Source organism: Apodemus sylvaticus, chromosome 7 (assembly GCF_947179515.1).
Source record: "Apodemus sylvaticus chromosome 7, mApoSyl1.1, whole genome shotgun sequence".
Lineage (NCBI taxonomy): Eukaryota > Metazoa > Chordata > Mammalia > Rodentia > Muridae > Apodemus > Apodemus sylvaticus.
In genome coordinates, this window is record NC_067478.1 from 55,537,682 (window position 1) to 55,560,736 (window position 23,055).

The 23,055-nt window shown below is 39.1% G+C and overlaps 1 protein-coding gene across 1 annotated transcript in view; it reads left to right on the top strand.

The window, feature by feature from the left end:
• The window catches only part of Unc13c (unc-13 homolog C), a 439,545-nt gene that overhangs the window by 335,575 nt on the left and 80,915 nt on the right, over positions 1–23,055 (top strand). The window contains exons 19-23 of the mRNA XM_052189342.1: positions 3,826–3,952; positions 7,310–7,406; positions 8,534–8,677; positions 15,940–16,017; positions 21,287–21,364. Of these exons, the coding sequence (XP_052045302.1) occupies positions 3,826–3,952; positions 7,310–7,406; positions 8,534–8,677; positions 15,940–16,017; positions 21,287–21,364 (524 nt within the window). The remainder of the gene's footprint in view (positions 1–3,825; positions 3,953–7,309; positions 7,407–8,533; positions 8,678–15,939; positions 16,018–21,286; positions 21,365–23,055) is intronic.

The window sequence follows — 23,055 nt, forward strand, 5'->3', positions numbered from 1 at the left end:
TGAAAAGGATACTTTCATGTAAAATTTTAATTCTAAAAAAAATTAATTCATTAATATACAATTTATGTAAATTTTTGAATAAAGCTAAAAATCCAATTGTCATACATTCATTTTTATTCATAAAACATTTAAAGCTGTCATTACATTTGCGTGTTTTGTATAAAACTTAACTCATACTCATCCTGTAAGTTATTGATTTCATTGTGCTGTTCCGTTCAGATGCTGGTTGTGCTTTGATTCCACCCTCCCTGCATTGATTTTCATCCTTTCCTCCCTCTGCCACCACCAGCCTCCCAGCTCCCTTAGCCCTGAAAGTCACTCTTTACCTTCAGATCTCTTTTCCATTTAGGTTCCACAAATGTGAGAAAAATATATAATACTTACCTCTGAAAATCTGTTTTGCTTCACATAGCATAAGGGTTTGCATACATTCTCCTGTAAATGATACAGTTTCTTTCCCTTTGGAAGATGAACAAAATTCCATTGTGTACATACACAACATTTTTAGTCACCCATCGATGGCCACCCACTCTATTTTATAACCTTGCCATTGTGAGGACTGTACTAGTAAACAAAGCTAACGTGTGTGTGTGTGTGTGTGTGTGTGTGTGTGTGTGTGCACGTGTGTGTATGTCTGTGTCCTCTGACTTCATTTCCTCATTGATACCTGGGCATTGTCAACCTGAATTAGGTAGTATATCCATTTATAGTTTTTGAAGAAACCTCAATACTGTTTTCCCACAGCAGCTAGCCGCAGTGTGAGAAGATTCCTTTTCTCTCTCATGTATCCCCTTCATCATTTGGATTCAGCCATTCTGCATGGTATACAATGAAACCTTTGGGTTCATGTTTCCCTGGCAGCTCAAGGTGTTGAGTACTTTTTCTCTTACATATTTATTGATAATTTGTAATTCTTATTTTGAGAAGTGTTTGTTCAGATTGTTTGCCTATCTATTAATTACACTACTCTTTCTTTCTTCTTCTGTTGGTAACACATTGGTAATTATGAGTTTGGTGTGTATGTGTCTGTCTGTCTGTCTGTCCAACTGTGTCTGTCTGTCTGCCTGCCTGTCTGTATCTCCCGCCCCCTCTTCATTCCTTCTTCTATACCAGATCAGTTTATAACGAGATTTTTCAGTAGTATTTATCTGTTTCATTGGTCTATTGCATTGGTCTTTTAATCTCAGTTTCCACTCTGATCATTATTCCTTCTTTCTACTAGATTTAGTTTTGTCTTGTTCCAATTTTTCTAAGATCTTGAGATGTAATATTAGGCTATATATTTTAGCTCTCTGATATTTTTTTTTTAGTTGTAGGAACTCTTCACTCTAAGAATCTCTTAAAACTGCTTTGACTGTAGGCTGTGTTCCATTTTCATTAGAGTCTGCAAATTTTCAGATTTCTCTCCTAAGTCTCACAGAAAGGAAACATAATTCAGTGACCTGGGTTGGCTTTGTCCTAGCAATTTTCTTCTCTTACCTTCCCATGTGACTGGGATTTTTGATATGTAGCAAATATAGCCTTCAATGATCAGCTAGATGTCAAAGACTCAACACCAGACTTCATGTACATCACAACTAACTTATCCACAAGCCTGGGAAACATGAATCACATAGCATTAACCATCTTAGGCAGCTAGCATGTACATGTTTAGAATTATGAAAAACTTCTGAATAACTTAAGCATTTAAACCAGAGTCAGATTTTGAAAATGTGAGGTTGCTAATTTGAAAATGATGCTTCACCAGGCAACAATCTATTAAATTTCCCCACAATACTCAGAGCCTGGTAAGTTAGTGTGATGCCTTACCCAAGTGCTGCACACCGTATTTTTTTGGGGATATGGAATAAAATGTGGACTAGACTGTTTGGAGGCCTAGTGGCTATCAATCATTTCCACAGTGATACAGACACAAAAGAAGAGACTTAGCCTTCCAGTTTTCTCTAGGATAGCAGAAAATGCTAGATCCCAGGCAGTAGAAGAACCAATGACCCATTTCTAAATAGAGTCTATATAATGATCAATGGCTGAGTTGCAGGACAAGACTTTCCCATTATTGGTGTCTCAGGGTACTATTGTATTAATTTCCTATCTATGAATTGATCAAATAAATATTCCTCTTAAAATGAAGGAATGCAAAAGATCTGAAAGGGAAGATCGCTGCAGAGATAAAGAGGGATGAAGCTGGAAGTGGCCAAACAAACCTTCTCATTGACAATTTGTTTAGTGTTGTTCTGGAATATGGCGTCATTGCTTTCTATGTGAGAACACCTCTCCCAGATGTACAGTGTCTTGAATTAACACTGTTCAGATAATTTAAAGGTTTGATTTGGGATTGTAGTCTCTTGTGTACTCTATTGGGGTTCATATCACCCCAGGATCTGGTTTTGGGAAGAAGAAATGACTTCTGTTCTTAATAACAATCTTATTTTTTCAATCTACATTTTCATCATTTCATTATTACAGAATGCAAAGCATAGGGTATTTCTATAAAGAGGCAATGCCCTCAGCTTCACTGAGAGTCACCAGTTCCCAAAGGGATTTCTCAGAGGCTGCTCTCATCCTGAAGAAACACAGAGATATTTAGGATTTGCTTGCATTTATTGTTGCTGCCAGATTTGGCCAACGGGTTAAAATTAATGAGACAGAATGGAAGAAAACATATTCCGGGGCTGGGGAAACACTTCGTTAGTAAAAGGCCTGATGTTCAACATGAGGCTTGATTCTACATCCCTGGAACTCAGATAAAAGGCCAGAAACACTGTGAGAGTCTGCAATCCCTGTACCAGAGACAGAAGGATCTCTATGTCTCACTGGCCAGCCAAACCAAAGCAGCAGGTTCAGTGACAGACCCTGTCTCAATAAAATAAACAAAGAAATGCAATTAAGAAAGACACTTTTATCTCTTCCCTCTAGACATGCTTATACATACATGTATGCATGTATGCACATACCTAAATAACCACATATATAACACACACTCACATTCAGCAATGTTCTCTATGTTTCTCCTCCTCAGTCCTATATACCTATATTCTGTAAACAGCTTTAGGCGACCCTCTTTAAGCCACATATTAGAAAATTCCTCCAAGGAAACAAAAATTATAATGTGGCTTAGAAGTTAAATGTATCTTCAACCATCTTAATTCTTTAAGTGTTAAAAGTAGGTCAGGATATGACCTGACCATTCACACGTCATATGTGTCCCATGTTAACTGGCAATTATAGCTCCTACTGTAAGTCATGTTTTATCCCTTACAATGTTAATTCTTTCTGTCACTATGTATTTCCTTAAAAGCGGCCAAAAACTGAGAGCCTCTAAATAAATGCAAATTTTACAGTGTTGTTCATCTCTCTCCATCAAAAGTCTCACCTTTTCCCAATCAAGACACGTTAGAATAATCAAACCATTTTACAGTATCACTTGGCCAGCCTTCACAGGATCTAAGATTGTTTTATTTTCTTTTTTATCATGTGTGTATCTATGTGTGGGTAGGTGTACATGAGTGTAAGTCCCCTCAGAGACAAGACAATTTCCATTGCCCTGGAATTGGAATTACAGGTGATTGTGAGCCATGGACACTGGAACCCAAACTTTAGTCCTGTGCAAGAGCAGCAAGCATTCTTAACTCCTGAGCCATCCCTCTTGTCTCTCCAGGATTATTGTTGCACGCTGCATACCGTTAGGTCTGCCTTCAGCAATGCACTTTGCCTGGAATACCTCGAGTTCTTCTTTATACAAATGCTGACAATAAAGGTCGATGGGAACCCACTGGCATTGTCTGTGGGCCACATTTATTAATTGTGTGATTTTATCTGTTACAGAACATGAGAAGCAACGCTTATGCAAGAGCACCGATTATATGAATTTGCATTTCAAAGTGAAGTGGTTTTATAATGAGTATGTACGAGAACTTCCTGCCTTCAAGGATGCTGTTCCAGAATATTCCCTGTAAGTAGTGATTTCCACTCTCCCCCTTTGTCCTGAATTCACAGTGCTGCAAAATCACAGCTGAGTTGTAAGGACTAAGAGCTCTTCACATACTTCTCATTTGAATGCAGATATCTCTGTAGTGAAACTAATGTGGAAAGATTTGCATGTCTCCAAGGCCGATAGGATGGCATAGCATCATATTTCAAGAATGCCTTACTTAGATATTTGAAGAGAAAGACATTCAGAATGGGCTCTGGTTTAGATGATGAAATTATTTCCTAGGGAAATGCTAGAATGCACAATATTGGGTTCAGCAGTTTAAGCATTTACCACACAAGCTTGAGGAACTAGTTCTTAGATCTCCAGAAACTCACATAAAATGTTAGCTGGGTGTAGTGGATGTCCTATTGGAGGGTACAGACATCAAATCCCCCAAAATAAGCTGACTAGCAAGAGTAACCATATCACTGAGCTCTGGAATTGATTGAAAAAGTCTGGTTGAGTAAATAAAGTGGAAAAGCAAAGGGTGATGATTCCCGACAACAACCTTGGATGCTCCACATGTGTGCTCACACATGTACATGAGCACCCACACACCAATGCAAAGCCATTCATACACCTATGCGCACAGCACACACATATGAAAAGTAAGAAAAGAAAAAAATGCTAGAATGGTTCACTGGATAGCCAAACTTTTAATAAACTATAACTGTCTTAGAAATTCATGTCTCTGAAATAGAAGTCATTATTTAACAATGACATTTTCATCTTATGAGTGCGTCTCTGCCTTAGTGTCTTTTCTGTTATCTGTGATGGAATGCCTTACAGAAACAAAGTAAGGGTGACTGCTTTTTTTTGGGCTCACAGTTCCAAATACATGATAGAGTATACCTGCCCTACCATGGCAGGAAAGTCTCCAAGGTGGGAGCTTGAGGCATCTGGTCACATTGCAGCCACAGTCAAGAAGCAGATGAATGTTTATACATGGCTCCACTTCCTCCATCCTACAAAGTTCAGGATCACAGCCCAGGTCAATGTTGCCTCCCACAGTGGCTGGGTCTTCCCAGTTCAATTTACTAAACAAAGATGATCCTTCAGAGGCAGGCTTAGAGGCCCATCGCCCAGGGGATTCTGGACCTCATTTGATGGACAGTTAAAATTAACCATCACAGTGTCAATCAAATATATTTGTATTCATTCTGCAACTCAGAAGTATTGAGCATTTAATGTGTACCAGGACTCCATTTATTCTGATCAGAGGGGTCATCCAGACTCTTATATATAAAAGATTGGTGTAAAGACCTCACCCTAAAGAAGTTTATATTCAGGCAATACTGACAATTATAAACTAGAGAAAAATGAAACAAGCTAATTTGAAGAGTATAAACACATCACAAGAAGAGTGTTATCCTAATTGAAAGACCGATGTAGCATCTATTGTAGACATTAAAAACTCAACCTGGTTATGTTAAGAGAAAAAACAAACAGAAAAGTATTGATAAGGAAATGAAGGTGGAAAGTTCAGACTGCATAGGTTCTGACATATTGATAGTATTGCTCTTCTAGTGGGGTCTAAAGTATTTTCCCCAGACCAGTAGAAAGTGATATCAGAAAAGAACTTTAAACTAGACTATTGTAAATAGATGCTATGAAGCATGCGCCAGGCATTAGGCATCATGAGAATTGGAAGAAACAGAGACTAGGGGACAAAGCAGAGATTTAGGAGTTAATGAGCAGTGTAATGACAGGATTCTAACAGCCTCAGCACAATGCCTCTTCTCAGAGGTACGTGAGATGGAACAGCCTGGTGACACAAGTTAACTGTCTATACCACGAGGGGTGCATGGGAGGATGTGGGTTGGAGGATACAGGCTTTGGTTAGAAGGAATACTCTCAAGAAATCTAAGACAAAACAGAGTTGCTATACCTCATAACAGCATATTGTGTGATTGAAAATTGCTAAGAATTAAGCTAGGGTTATGGCTCAGCAGTCAAAGCACTTGCTACTCAAATGTTAAGAATGGAATTTGAACTCCAAGGACCCAAGTGAATGCCACATGGGCACCAAGGCCCACCTGCAAACCCAACAGTTTGAAGTTGGAAACAGAAGATCCCTAGGACAAGTTACCTGGTTAGACTGGGCAAGTCACTAAGCTCTGAGATCACTCAGAGACTCTGCCTCAATGAATAAAGTGGAGATCAAACATGGAAGACACCAGAGGTCTAGATCCAATTTCCACATGCACATGTAAAAAATAATAAAGAAACTTCTAGGAAATTGCTAAGAATTGATTTTACATGTTCTGATATCAAAAGCCATGAGTGTATTTAATAATGTATTTTTATTTTATGATAAAGTATTAATATTTAATTTGGCATAAAAGTAATGAAGTCTATGACTTTTTAATACAGACTTTGTTCTTATTCATTGTGTATGCTAACTGGCTTAATTTTTCCTCAATATATGCTTTTTTAAAAGCCTGTATCAATATATATATATATGTATCATAAGGATTAATAATAAAATGAAGTAAGGCTGTGTATTTCATCATAAATTACTAATTTTAAAAATTTAAAAATAAAATATTACAAAATTATATACTACAGTTTTAAAGGCTTATTGTTAGATAAAGTACTTAAATGAGAGCACAAAGGGTAAAAGACACATGGGAGAGAAAATCTTGGAGACAGAATTTACAGAATTTGTTCAATTAGCATATGAGGAAAATAAACGAAGAGTTGGACATAAAGTAAATGCACACAGAGCACTTGCTAGCATATTGGTCAAGAATAGGGAAGTAAATCGGAAGAGCTGTCTGCCAGACATCTGCTTCTCGCTGTCTAGACTTACCACATTAAGCTGAAATTACACTTGTATGCTTACTGAGCACAAGCTACAAAAGTGAACAAATTTTAACAGAGTCAGAGAGCAACAAAGGTAGCTGAGATTGAAGAATCAGTAGGTACCCTCAGGAAGGCAGAAGCACATGGAAGGGAGTCTACACACAGTGTCTTCTTGCCATGTTCCACACTCATGTCTATGGGCCAACTGGCAATTCCGTAGACTTCAAGATAAAACAGTGGGCAGAGCTTACAGCAATCTTCCTAGAGAGAAGCAAATACTGGTATCCAGCACTAAGAAGGCTCATTATCTGTGGAGGAGCAAAACCACAGAGAAATGGAAGCACAGAAAAATGAGCACAAGACTCCACAAGTATTTCTGTCAGAGATTCGAAACTTGGTGTCTTCCTTGATAGCTCTCCACACTACTCACTGAAGCATGGTCTCTCAGTTGATCCCAGAGCTCACCTCAAGGACTGGGCTAGCCACCTTTTCCACTTATTCCAATGACCCCTTTTTCACTTTTTTTTGTAGGTGGTTTGAGCCTTTCGTTATGCAATGGCTAGATGAAAATGAAGATGTGTCCATGGAGTTCCTTCATGGAGCCCTCGGAAGAGACAAAAAAGATGGAGTGAGTCCAGACGTAGCTGGGATTCAGTTACCTTTCTCACCTCTGAGCAAGTAGGAAATGTGGGGCTCATTGGTTTTAGCTTAGTTTCATTTTAATTCCTTGGTGACCTAAGCAGATTTAACATGATTTCAAAGAGCTGGAGGAACCGATTAAATAAAAAAGGAAACAAGAAAAATCAATCACTCCTTTGCCACAAGATTCTTCTTTATTGTGTGAGTCTGACTCTACAAGGTCCCCAGGCTTACACAAAATGTCTGTTTTCATGGAGCCCTCCAGGAATAAAGTGGGAGCAAGGAGAAAATTACCAGGCATCAACCTCTGTCCTCTACATGCATACACATAATGTTCATGCTTTAGAAAAGGGAAATGCAATCCCTTAATAAACCTCAACAAAGCCCTTATGTCTAATTTATAGCTACCATTTATGTGGAGTTTTAAATCTTAGTGATAGGCAACTATATTTTTCTTCTTCCTTAAAATTGTGTGTTACCAGGAAGAGGTGAGGATCAACACTGGTTTGTTGTGATTTGCTCTTGAGACAAATATCATGTAGCCCAGGTTATGTTAGTTGAAGCTGGTCTTGAGCTTCTGATCATTCAGCCTTAACCTATCAAATGCTAGGCTTACAGGTGTCACCACCATGCCTTACCAAAGTGGACTGCTAAGGAAAAAAAATAGAGCAAGTCTCTGTACTCTATTATCAGCAGGTCAAAGAGATCAGAGAACATGTCTGTGGAAGGGGAGGGGGAGGGGGAAGACGGGGAGGAAGAGGAGAAGGATGACAATGATAACAACTCGTCCAAGTATGGGAATCTTCCACCCATAAAAACTTAAATCCACAAGGATATTCCCTTACAGAAATTAAGAATTATTTCCTTGAGCCTTTACCTCATTTCCATAACCCTAGGCTTGCATAAAAAATACTAATTTTCCTATCTCTGGCCCATGCTTTGGTTCCAAAGTGGTGGCAAGATATAGGACTTTGGTTCTCAGGTTCACAGGCTTCTCCTCACTGAACTTCAATCTCAACCCAAGGATCAGAAGTGATCATATCTGTTGTTTAGAAACTTAGCAAAGACCCCTTTCTCCCCTTCCTTGCTTAAACAGTCTTCCTTCTCACCCCTCAGTTCCAGCAGACATCGGACCATGCCCTCTTCTCCTGCTCTGTAGTTGATGTGTTTGCTCAGCTTAACCAGAGCTTTGAGATCATTAAGAAGCTGGAATGCCCCAATCCTGAAGCCTTGTCACACTTAATGAGACGATTTGCAAAGGTAGGTTGTATGAGGCGAGTCTTCTCCAAGAAAAGCCAATCCAGACAGAGGGTTGGGATTTGGTGCCATTTTGGACACAGACTCCATTTTAGAATTTTGAAGCAAAGTAGTTGTATTCTACTTAATAATTTGGGAGTATAGCTACACTCTTTTGTGACTGACTGAGGGAAACACTGGTCTTACTTTGGGCTGATGAGGTAAGACCAGATGTTCCTTCGAGAGGAACTCACTGATGGTCTGTTACTTACCTGGCTACTGCTTTAAAGGTGTTATCATGAAGAAACATAATCTATGACTCCAAAACACTCATAATGACAATATTAAAACTTTATGCCATGGCTATTTCAAATGTAATCATTGAGCTATCAGAGAAGTCAAAAGAATATACACTTTCTGGATCTAATGAGAAAAATAAAGTTTGTTCTCATAATAAATAAACACAAATAAAATACATTTGTCTTGTTAGAAAATTAATAAATACCAAAACCCACTTAAATTGTGCACATTTGAGGTATGAGTTTGTTAGGATGGCTATAACAAACTATAGTGCACTAGGGACCTTAAACAACAGAAATCCCCTTTCTCACAGTTTGGAATATAGTTCAGGGTCCTTGTATTTGTTCATTTGGTTTCTTCTGAGACCCTGTAGCTTGCTGAAGGCTCCCTTTCCAACATGCCTTCATGAGGACTGCCTTCTGAGCACCATGATGCCCCTGTATATCCAGTTTTTGCATCTTACAATGATACCTGTCAATTGTATTATAGTATCCATCCTAGAAATACCGTTTCAACTTAATCCTCTTCTTAAGGCCATATCTCTAAACAAAATGAAGATATCCTATCCAAATATTTGTCACATTCTGGGCTCCTAGTGATTAAAGCTTTTGGCTATTAAGTTTTGAGAAAACTACTTAGTTCATAACAAATAGGCACACTAAGCATATGACTGCTTTTAGCTACAAACATAACATGACTATAACTTCATTTATCATTATCCCCAAAAGACTGAAGTGAAGGTCCTCTATGAAGGAGAGGCTCAGCTTTGACCCTGTCATTGGCCCTGTCTCTCAGAAGCCTGTTCACATTTTCTTCTAATTAGTACAGATGTCTTCTAGCAGATAGTATCTTCTTTCACTGTGTCAGATCAGATCATCCTGTGGTAACAATTACATCTATAAACTCCATGGTTCACAAAGATTTACTTCTGGGTCATGGAATACCAGACAGCTCAGGTGACCCTAGAGAGGACCTCTCCACTGTTGCACAACTCAAGAGCTCCTGCCAGAAAGGTCTGACAAGGGGAGAACAGGGGTTCTAGAAGGCTCAGCAAGCTAAGTGGGGAAATTAGCTGTACAAAGTGAAAAAATTTTGAGAGATAGTCAAAATGGCTGGCCTCACTTGACCAACAGCTAGGGACTCCATGAAGGATTCCAGGCAAACTGTCAGCCAAATTCTATGACAAATTTTATCTGCTGTGAAATGCATTAAATTCAAGTCTTTGTTGATTAGGATGACTAAGAAAACTCTTTGCTTGTTAAGATACTGAGAATGATTTATTTGGGTCATTCCTAAAGAGGATTTTCCTAGTGATTAAAACTTCTTAAAATGGTAAAATCTGTACAATTATCCCTAAAATTATCAAAGCCCTTCCTTAACTAACAGCTAAACATTATATAGTTGCCTCTTCAAAATAACAATGTATGAAGACAGTGTTTGAAGCAACTTATAATGGAAGAAAGACCATAGAGAAGTAAAGAACTGGGACCCCAGCTCCTGCCTCACCACCTCTAGCATGTCTCAAAGTGACAGTGGGAGATAGAGATGGAGGTTTGAAAAGAATATGCATAGGAAAAAACATCATCTACTCAAGATGAAAAGGAATTGCATATATGTGTCTAGAGAAACTATAATAATTTGTTAGCACAATAAAAAAATACAATTAAATAAAACATTTTTTTAATACCTGGAAAGTTGGATGTCATACTGATATCCATTTCTTATCACAGGAAAATAATGTAACAGATTCTAAAAACATTTTCTGGAAATGTAGCAATGAGTAACTGGCATTGAAAAAGAAATGCTATCTTGTGAGAATTGTTTAAAAAGCCATGGAATTCTTAGTAATTCTCACAGAGTCTTACAATGAAATAAAAAATAAAAGACTAGAACAATTAATTCTATGGCTATAAAAGTAAATAAAACTCATTCAAATTCATTACCAATATCAGCCTTTTAATCTACAATTTGCATCTTATGTAAACAAATTGACAAAAAGTGAAAATTGATGGCTAATATAATTCATATCTTACAATAACAACAGACTATAAGATTGTTTTGTTTCATTTTAACATAAGGTGTGGCCTTTAGTCTTGAAGATTCTGCCCTTCTTGGTTCCTTGCACCAAACTATACTGAAATAGCACAATGATTTAAAAGGTAATGATATCCACAGACATTTCAGAAGATTTAACAATCTAAAATGAACTTTCCAGGAGTGATTCTTATTTACAAACATGTGTACATAGCTGGACCCTCCCCCTGAATCTGGATGTTTCAAGATGGTAACATAGAGATGTGCAGAGTCTGTAAGGGTTTGTACAGAGAGGTTTGTAAACTTGATACATCAGTACTGGATATTTATGTGACCTTCCTACTGCTCTGGACAAGTACAGGTGATTGCATTTTATAAAAATAATATGAGGGTTAGAGCCATGGCTGCCCATGTAGAGGACCCAGGTTCAAGTCTCAGCAGCCATATGGTGGCTCACAACTGTCTAACCACAGTTCTAGCCAATCTGGGCTTCTGTGGGCACTTTATCATGTGCACATGCATACATGATGGCATACATTCATACACATAAAATAAATGAGTTTATAAAATTGTTTAAAGACATGTGAAAAATAATCTCTAATATTACTTAAAAACAAAACATCATCCTTGGGCCCTGGAAAATATCAGGGTGCCTTCCAATATGAGACGTGCATATTGTTCCTCCTTGTGTTCTAAAACCTAATCCTAATTTTAAAAATAATAACAATTAATCAAGAATAATGGTATTTTAATCATTTTGTTCACTTTGCTTCACTCATATCCCTAAAACCCCATGAGGTATACCCTATTACCCTCCAAAGGATTTTTGAATGATGACATGGGCAGAAAGATATGGTGACTGAGAGAAAACACCACATAGAAATGGCATGGAGTGATACTTCTAATCATTGGCCATACTTTCCTCTCACCCCAATGTGATCTGAAACCCATTGCTGGTGTGGAGAATAGAATCTTGTAGGCTTATATTTTTACAAGCCTGATTTTAGTAAAGATTCTCAAATGCTTCAATCCCCCTTCTAGTCCACTGTCTAAAGGTAGGGGAAAAAAGATGGTAAATAGGACAAGGGGATGTGGATAAATCTAGAAATAGTTCTTTGGGATAATTTCAGTCTCCATTTGTCAGTCCAGTTCAGTAGTGTCAGGGTACAAAACACAAATCAGTAAGAGCAGCACAATCCAGCTGAAACTGCTAGGCCTCTGCCAAATCGGCACAAGTCAGCGGGAGCAACTAAGACCAGCCATGACACCAGAAGTTCTCTGCCATGCCTGTCTCAATGAGGTGAAGACCAGTGAAGCATTGGTATGCAAGTATGCTGTCGCTTGAGTCCTGTTTATACTTTCTCCAAATGCCATATGTCTTCCTATGGGTCCTCAGCAAAACACTGTGTGAGTCTACATCACAAGACACACCCAGAAATTTCCCACTTCAGAATCCCATCAGTTATTTTTATTCTTAAGGCCAAGCCTTGGTATCTGTGACAGATACCCAGAATACTCAGAGATGTATCATACGCAGGATATATTAAGAGGACACAGTGAACTGGATGAAGTTCTTCTTCTGCTGAGGCTGAATTAGTATGAGAGTCTTCCTTTCCTTAGAGAGTTACTTGACACCTGAACTGTTATTAAGGGGCTTAAAAAGACTGCTGGGTTTCTAATTACTTGCTATGCAAGCATGAGGACCTGAGTTTTGATTCCCAGCACAGATGGAGAAAGTTTAGCAAGGTAGCATGTGCCTGTAGTCCTAGTGCTGAGGACACAGACAGGAGGAGTCATAGGTTTCATTGTGGCCTGTCAGAGCAATTGAAGAAAGTCCCTGATGCTCATCTCTGACTTACACACAGACACACACAGACACACACACAGACACACAGACACAGACACACACACACACCCTGAATAAAGATAACTTCTAAACCAGAATCCCTAACTTATAGAACCTAAGATCAATACAATAGATGGGCCTTCCAAGTACATTGACCCTGATATTAGCTCGGGAAATCATAGCACGTTGCTGGATGTTGACAGGCAGCCCCTTCAATGTGCCAGCACTGGCAACATGTCATATCAGAACTTTACAAGGCCAGAGGACATTCTGATCATCCTGCTTAACTCTTTAAATGTCACGGATCCTTCCTTCTCTGCCACAGTCCCATTAGGACTCCATGTTTCTAGATCTGAAGCTCTTTCACTAGCTGTGCTTCTGTGGCATTAAGGAACCCTCGCTGTCTGTGACTACCTCTTCCTATAAACTCTGAGAAACAAGATGCAGACATTCACTAAGAGGCTGCCCCACAAGTGCATTCCTTCTCCCTCCATCCCTCTCCTTTTCTTCATTTCTCCCCAACCCCTTCACCATTACTGATTCTATAGCTCAGAACACATTATAGGTAGAAACCCTATGTAAGCCTTGCTAAGTACTCCTTCCTCACACAGCCCCTCTCTGAACAGTGGCCTCTACCCTGCTGCCTGTTCTTCTCAAGTTTTGGCATGCAACTTACTCTACTAAAGGTGCTAAAGGTGGTTTGTTGAAAACAGAGGCTGCTGGGGATGGCTCCAGAAGTGCTGACTACACAGAACTGAGGCAGGATCTGAGAATTTGCATTTCCACACTTTGAGGCAATGCAGATGACACTTCCCAGAGCCACAGTCAGAGAAGCAGTAACAGGGGAGGCATGCCCCAAGCAACTGCTAATTTGGAGTAAAGAAACAATGACCAAATTTGGTTTACTTTAGTGAATTAGAACAAAATAGAAGTTGGCCTTCAAATATGCATTGAAGATTTTCATTCAAGCTTACTGATGCAGTAATACAGAATTCCCAGGGCTATTATAGCAGTACTCTATAGCTCCAAAGATATATGGTCTTTAGTTACACCTAGTATGACCCGTGCTTTTCCACACTAACATCCCGTCCTGTGATTTGACTGTTAGGCTAGTGAATATGCAAGTCATGTCTAGTTTTCTCCAATAGGGAGACAAGGATTGTGTTTTCCATGAATGTAGGTCAAAGTGGCATACCATGGGGGATTCACTGAGAACAGTTATAGACAGCCATGTAGATTGTTCTGTCTTCTCCAGAAAAACAAGTGGGCTAGTCAGCAAGTCATCTATGACACTGAACTATGAAGGGTATTTTTCCATTCCATTCATCACCACAGCATGTTATGTCCAATATATAGCAAGCTAGATCATGATGACTTATATGAGTGAGTTTGGGGGACAGGGTAAGATAATTGCCACAGTTTGTACTGTCATTAAGAAACTCTGCATTGAGAATTGTGCTCACAGTCACAGATGAGCAAACACCCCCAGGAAATCCCACAGTTGTTCCACATGGCATCTAAAGGAAACTATGAACAGCTTTACTCAGAAGATACTTCTGCCTAACCAGCCGTCTGTTTCTCTGGATTTATTGATTGATGGCTTAATGAGATCTTCTGGGTTTTTTTGAGGCCAAATTTCTATTTAAACTGACTCTCATTATCTTAGCACCATGCACTTCTGGAACGCATCAATCTCCTGTCAACACATTATTCGTAATTCTAGCTTCTTATTGTGAACTTAAAAGTCAATAAAACAAGTTTATAGTCAAATTTGCTGGATTCAGTCTGTGGGCTAAATATTCCTTCCTTAGCTTAGTTAACTCTTGAGAATATCTCTCCCAGTGAATTGTGACCCACTAGGGGAAATTTTTTTTATATATGTTTCAGTATCTGGGTCTCAATGTCATTATATATGAATGTGAGTGCAGGTGCCTGCAGATACCAGAGGGGGGCATCAGATCACTGAGAACTAGAGTTAGAGGTGTTTGGACGTAACCTGCTATGTGTGCTCAGAATGCATCTTGGGTCCTATAGACCAATGCATGCTCATACCTTCTGAGTCCAAAGAAATATATTTTCAAAGGAGATGGTTTGGCTCTTTGGTTTTTCTATGAATACATAAAATAATTAATTTATTATGTTGGTTTATCTTTTCTCAGAAGATGGCATTCACAGTAGACACGTTACCTCTATGTGAATGTAAAAGCTGAAGAATGCCATCTCCTCAGTGTATCTTTACACAATTACAATACATTTAATCAACACAATTGGTACATTTTTTTCTCTCTTCTCCATAAATATTTGAAGCAGGGGTCATGCAGGAGTTCACAAGAAGTTTTAGAGAAAGGAAGAAAATTGTACCAGGTTTTGGTATAAAAGAGAGGTGAGCAGGCAACATTTTTAGCAATTGATGTTCTATTAAATAATAGTAAATAAATAATGCATTGCTGAAAAACAGTAACCGGGCAAACAGAGTGGGGAGGTGAAAGCTGGGTTTTCACATCTTAGCAGTAGTTTGCAAGGTATACAATGTAAGTCCTTATTTCTGAAGAGAATCACTGTTGAGTGGTGTCATAAGAATGTCTAACCTCTCTTATGCATGAGGCATTGAGAAATAATGGAAAAAGTTGAGAAAATGTTTACTGCACATAACCTTATGTGGTAGAGATGAGGTGACAATAAGGATTAGGAGCCAGAAAGAAACTGAAGGGAGAACTCCAAGCCTGCAGCATCAACAGGGAAGGTGGGCAAGTACCTGCTATCATGAGATATTAAGTCCCTAAGCTGTGAAGAGATTGCCATGGGACAGCTTGTACTCTTCTGAGTAAAGTTAAAGAATAACTATATGATAGTATGAATGCTGTTCTGATCAATTATGGATCTCTGAGGTGTGTTTGAAATGCTATTCAGAACTCTAACAAAATCTCATATACATGCAGTCATCTGTGATTCCTCTTTGGACACAGGTATGGACTGAGCCCACACTAAGACTCTCTTTAACTAAAAGGGACTTATCTGTGCCTGACTTAGCATGGATAGTGTTTCTGTAAGGTAGCACGTTTAACTCACTTAATTGACATGCATTGCATGATATTTTCTTTCTCAGACCATCAATAAGGTTCTGGTCCAGTACGCTGCAATCGTATCAAGTGACTTCAGTTCATACTGCGATAAGGAGACTGTGGTAAGTAGTACCACACCCACCCCATCCTCACTGTTGAGTGTCCCAATATAGAAACGTGTGCTTTCTAACATCAAGTAAGTAGGAAATATCATCAGTCTGAGTTTCCATAGTGGGTGATGAGAGTAATGATCTCAGGGTGTTGCCTGCAAACCTCTCCAGGCTTCATGCATGGGTTTCCTATCAGGATTGGATAGAAGGAAGAAAGTGGCCAGTGCCTGCCCAGTTATGGTCTTCTGTGTTAAGAGAAACAAGATGATAAACCATTGAAAATGCGCAAACTCAGGGCTGGAGAGATGGCTTAGTGGTTAAGAGCACTGACTGCTCTTCCAAAAGTTCTGAGTTCAAATCCCTGCAACCACATGGTGGCTCACAACCATCCATAGAGAGATCTGACACCCTCTTCTGGTGTGTCTGAAGACAGCTACAGTGTACTTAGATATACTAATAAATAAATCTTTAAAAAAAAGAAAATACACAAACTCATAAAGCACTGGAGCTGAAAACTAGGGAGATAAGAATTAAGTGAGTATTGATAGCAACCACTGTTGCTTTTTTCCTACCTTCAAATAAGTATAATTTAGTCTTTCAGTTTTCAAATCAATTGAGGAAAGTAAATACACAGGGCAATCATTCGTCCTCCTGTGAATTATCCATATCTCCATGGTTTTCTGATGATCCAGGAAGTCCAAAGCAGTATTACAACTACTCATGGAAAGGCATTAAAAAAAAGAATCAAGATGAGCTGAAGTTGTTTGCAATTCTATAATCAGAGTTATTTGTAAAGGGAAGGTGTCCTTATTTCTGTCCTTAATATTAAGAGAAATGTGTGGCCAACACTGTGAGAATTTTTTAAAAGAGTAACACTGAAACACCCACAAGGTTCTTAAGAGCAACTTTTCCCTCCTCCTTGCAAAAAATAAAATTGAAAATGAAAACCAGCCAGCACTAGTTGACAAGGCTGAAGGAGAATCACCAGCTAGACGGCAGTGACCCAGCTCACCCTGCCTGACAGCTCATTAAGACAAGCCAGTCCTGATGCTTCTTGAAGATTACAGTAGACGCCTCTTTCCTTTCCATTAATATGCTGCCCAGCAATCTGATGATAACTTTCAGACAATCTCAGCACTGATTTCCAGCCACCTTTGACTCCAGCCCTCTAAAAGGGAGACTATTTACTTGTTGGAAGCATATATTTTCATTTAAAGGTTAAAAGATGATGCATGCTTCCAGTGTTAGTCTGCAGATCATAAGAGTGTCTTGTAGTTTCAGCAAATACTCCTTTTTATTAAGATGGCAAGACGGGTATTTGGGAAGTTGGCTGAGAAATAACTGGTTTCTATTAGCTCCTTAAATGCTGGGCAGCCTCATGCTTCACATGTTAACATTCTGAATTCCAGATCATATGAAACCTCCCCTGGCCCTGATAACTGCAAATCAATATATATTGTATTATTTTTGTAAAGGGTTTGGTCTTTCAAAAACATTGTTTCAGTATTTGTGTGTGTGTGTGTGCGTATGTGTGTGTATATGTATGTGTGTGTGTTATACATGTTAATGTGGTGCCCATGAACGCAAGGGGCAAGGCCACAACAGCATATTGGATCCCCCTGGAACTAAAGCCACAGTCAGTTTTGAGCCACCTAATGTGGGTGATGGGAACTGAATTCATAAGAGCAATACATGTTCTTAACTGCTGAACCATCTCTCTAGGCCCCAAATGGAACTTTATAGTTAATTAAAAGCCCATGTAGCTAGCATATCTTAACCTGTACCTTAGTGTACACTTTACCCATATAGGAATGTCTCTAGTTTGAATCAAACATTAGTATTTATTATATTTTAGGTTTACAACTGATCTCAATTAAGATTAAATGTATATGATATGTTTATAAGGAGAATCAAAATGTACACATAGAGAGGAATAGCTATGCCCGGTTACTACACCCATTAGCACCTGTCCCTTTCATTGGCTTCATCCTAGAAAGCAGTCTCCTGGCCACCTTTGGATTCTATTGTTTAAATTTAAAATTGCTTTTAATTTCATGTCTTGATTGAATACACAGCTCTACATAGCTTTGCCTCAAGTTATCACAAACAGAAGTTTGGTACCTTTTCATAAACACATATTTCAAATTTCTTTTAAGAATCAAAACCATAAGTCAGATGTAGTGGCGCATACCTTTAATCCCAGCACTCAGGAGACAGAGGCAGGTGGATCTCTGTGAGTTTAAGGCAAACCTGGTATACATAATGAGTTTCAAACAACCAGAGCTACATAGTGAGACCCTGTCTCAAAAAAAAGGGATTGAAATTCATCCTGTGTTCCTAATCATCTGCAAATGGAATGAGAAACATTTAAAGATAGACATTTCAGGTATACCAATGGGGTTTCTAAGATGGCTCAGTGGGTAAACTCAAAAGCCTGGTGATGTGGATAACATCGTTAAAAGCAATGTTAGAAAGAAAGAACAGGCTCCTTTCTCCATGCATACCGTGATACATGCACACATGTATTCAGACACATACACACACACACACACACACACACACACAGAGAGAGAGAGAGTAAGTAAGTAAAAATTTCAAAAAGATATAACTATAACATTTGATGTGTCCAAAGTCAGAATTGAAGTCCATAGTTCAGCAAAATGCCCACTTGAGATTAATTTTGGGGGGGGGGGGTAGCATGACATGCTGGTTGTTGCTGTTTTGGAGACAGGTCCCATGTAGACCAGGCTGACCTTGAACTTCTGATCCATCTCCCTTCACCCCCTGGTTGCTAGGTTTACTGTGACAACTTAAATCAGAAGTGGGTCAAACTACTTTTATGCTTTCTGTCCCCATCCCAAAGAAGCCAATGCATCCTTTTCTAAGTCAATTTTTATTTTAAACATTTTTTTAATGCAAACACTTTAGCCATATAGAAATGTCTGTCCCTAGTTTGAATAAAACTTTAGTATACATCGTGTTTTAGGTTTTTGGCTGTTCCCAGTTAAGATAAAATAAAATGTATATGGTATGTTTACAAGGAAACTCAAAATGTACACAGTACACATACTGAGTAACAGCTATGTATGCCCAAACATATTCTTTCATCTCTATAAACTCTTCAGTAAGCAATAGAGTTCAGTTAGGATAATGTTCCTTTTACTGGGGATTTTTTTTTTCAAAATTTTAATGCATAGTCTTGCTACCTAGCCCATGTCACTCTTGAGCCTTGAGTCCTCCTTCCTCAGCTCACAGTTCTGGAATGCAAGGCATGTGCCAGGCCTGGATGGATTTATTAAAACATTAATGCATCTACTCTTACTCACTGACTACGGAATTGTTGGAATCAATCTGTTTTGTACTTAGATATGAGGTGTAATTGAATAGTAATCTAGTTCTTATTAATGATTTAATAAGTCAATGTAAGAACAGTGGACTTAGGGCATTTCAAGGCCAAGAAAAGTTTAGTAAAGGGGAAAAGCTTTATATTTATTTTGAAAACTCGACTTTATATTTATCTAGCAAACTCAACTTTATCTCTCTCTTCGCTATACTCTTCCCATGTGGTGATTAGCCATTGTCCCAAGTGAGCCCAATGCTCCCTAGCATTCTTAAAAATCAGAAATGATCATACTTGAGTTGGTGTATGACTTTTATATAAAGAGTTGGTATTCTAGGCCTGTTCTGTGTGCTGAGAAGAATAGGCTTAAATGCTAACATTAAATAAATCAAATAGAGTATGCCCAGATCAAGGAGTGCTGATTATGATTTTTGGGAGTGGAAGGCATCAAAACTATCTGGAGCATCCCAGCTCAGCAATCAGAAACTCTGGAGTAAAACTCTCAGTTATCTATATTACAAAAATATAAAATATTTAAGTGACCAGAATCCAGGAACAGAATAGAAGTGTGAAATTGTTCCCATAAATCAAACTTGGGTTGTGGTCACGTTAAGAGTCAAGTGCAAAGTCTCTCGAAGGTCTATGATGTGGTTAAGGTAATAATAAAATCTTTCCACTGATGAGAGCTAACCCTCTTTGATGTCCCATGAGTCCTTTGTCTGACCTTCTGATTCACTACTGGCTCCTTTCCCAGCCACTTGGAAGATGTGTCCATTTCCTGCCTCTGTCATCCCCAGCTCTGAGTCACTAACTCTTCAGAATCAAAGTGTAGCAGCCATCAGTGATTTTGCAACTATGCCAAAATGTATTTTCTGATTTGAAATTAATGCCAAATTGATATCTAGTCTTGTCACAAAGTTTTAGATCACCACTGCCCTTTTCTGCCTCTCTAGAAACAACACAAAATGCCTAAGTACACATCCTGTGCAGGCAAGGGCTGCCGTCTATCCAGTCTACACATCTACCCAGTGCCTCAGCAGTGTGGACAGTGTTTACATTTAGCCAGTGACAATAAAAAAAAAACTCAATATAAAGTCTCAATATAAAACAAAGGCAAAGTAAGTGATAGAAAAGTTAAAAGCCAAGGAAGGAAAAGTCTAATCTAAATGATGGCAAAGGACCCAAATAAGCAACGAGGAAAGCAAGAAGAGAAACACCCTTGGTCTGGAGCCAGATAACTATAGTCAATAGCTTCCTGGCTTTAGGAATAAAGACTCCACTAATAAGTTATTTTAAAATTTTTGGAAGTTTTCTTGGGCTTAAAAAAAATACAGATGCTCTTTTGGTTTCAAAGCAGCACAATTATCAGAGAATTGAAATCAATTGATTTTCTCAAAATAAAAAAAAAAATATTACAACATAGAATGGGGTAGGTTGGGGATACAGTTCCATTGAAAGAGCACTTGCAAAGCATCTATGAAGTACTGGGTTCAGTCCCCAGCACTGCAGAAACCAGGCCTGGTAGTCTACACCTACCATCCCAGAACTTTGGAAGTAGAGGCAGAAGAATTAGAAGTTCAAGACCCTCCTCAGCCATCTTAGACCAGCCTGGAACATAAGAAACATTGTATCAAACAAAAACATAAATAAAAAGTGCCTAATTCTGATGTGCAAAATACCACAAGAAAAGAAGGGGTGCTGTTAGCCAGTCTCCATGTACTCTTGCATATGTTGGTTGTTAAATTGTATTCCCCAAAAGGATTATCTATTCCCTTTCCAGTTCCAGTTGTTAAAAGTCATTATTCAAAGTAGCAGAATGATTATGTTTGGTGGGTGTCACAGGCCACAAGTGACAGCTATAGACTGTGTAAGTTAAACTGGCTCCAGAGGTGGCTTGTGAAGGGTGCAGATCACATTGTCCTCTCTTTTTCTTTTTCTAAGCCTTGCATATTGATGAACAACATCCAACAACTGCGGGTCCAGCTGGAAAAAATGTTCGAATCCATGGGTGGGAAAGAGGTGAGTGTGTCCACTCTTGTCTTTACCAAAGGACTCTTGGGTGGATGTTAGCAGCATTTTTCTCTGCTATGCAAAGTGTCATACTTTTTGAAGCGGTTTTTACCAATGAACAGGAAGTGTTTGTTTGTTTGTTTGTTTGTTTTTATCTCTAAAATCCCATTAGCAATTACAGCAGTCACTATGACAGCATTTTAGTAAATGGAGGTATATTCAGGGACAGGGAGGGAGGCAGCCGACCTGCTGTACAATTAAAATGTATGCATATAAGCTAGTGATCAGTAGTATGACAAAGATTACGTTTTATGCTGTCATCTTGAAGTTGACGCTTGTTTTAGAATCCATGTTGTGGCAATAGTGTTATGTTAGTGCTTAATTTTTCACATCATGAAAGCTGCGTCAAACGTGCTATGTATGTGTTGTGTCTGTAATGTGTGTCGTGTCTCTATTCAACATCCGTGCCTTGCAATTCCACGAACAGAAGAAGGAAGGAGAGAGATTCTCCTATGAGGTTTGTGATGGCAAGTGTTACCCGCTTCCCCTGGCTGTCCTTCTCACCTGCGGTTTGAAGACCAATGCGTGACCCGCGCGTGCTCGCTCATTTGCTTCTTGAGATCAGACAAAGAGCAAAACATTAATTAGCTCGTACCTGCCTCTTCCTGCTTGCCAAGGTCTTATCTTTTCTTACAAACTGGTGTGAGTGGGAGTTGAGGAACTGAGGAACAGGGGAAGGCATTAAAGGCGAGAGTCAGTGGAGCAGCTGGTCTTCCCTGAGTCCCCCCTCCTCCCCCGCCCACTTGCTGACAACAGCAACAAGAATAAAACAAACCCTTGTGACCAGAAAGGTGGCTCAGCACTTAAAGGCACTGGCTGCTCTTCCAGAGGGCCCAGGTCTGGTCCCTAGTACCCACATACCGCTCACTACCATCGATAACTCCAGTTTCCAGGGGATCTGATGCCCTCTTCTGGCCTTCTCAGGCACTGCATGCACATGGCACTTAGATGCATGCAGGCAACCTCACACACAAAAAGTAAATATTTTTACAAGAGAAGACAGACCCAGTGAAGCTATGTCTACAGTGTTTCTACTTCGCTTATATCGGATTTTCTGTATGGTGAGCAATGGGACCAGAAAGCTAGGTTCAAAATGAAAGCAAATTTCCCTTTTATTTTTAAATGTCCGAGGCTGTGTCTGAGGCTGCAGAGTCTCATATAGCACCAGGCACTTCACACTGGCTGAGTCTTTAAACCTAAGGAGAAATTCGCGCCCCGCACGCAACATGTAAAAATGAAGGTGCTACTTAACCTCCTAGAAATGAAAAGCACCAGAATCATGTGCAGTGCTACAAAATGTAGTGTTTTGTTTTGTTTTTAGTATGAGTTCTTTCACTGGTAGTCTCAGATCAGCTCGTATGGGATAAGGCCTCACTCCCTGCAGTGTGCTAATGCCTGCCCCAAGGTCGCGGGGCATCAATCTCATTTCTGGGTTCTTCTGTTGAAATCAATGGGCGTGGCAGTTGGGGATCATCCCATCAGATTCCCTTTCTCATTGTCCTGATGTTTCATGACATCCATTTAAATCTATTTAATATGTTTTGGTGATGAAATCGCTCATTTCTTGTGGGAAATCTCAGTCCAAAATTCAGTGAAATGGGAACACCAGGAATCACATAAGATGGAAATTATATATTAAA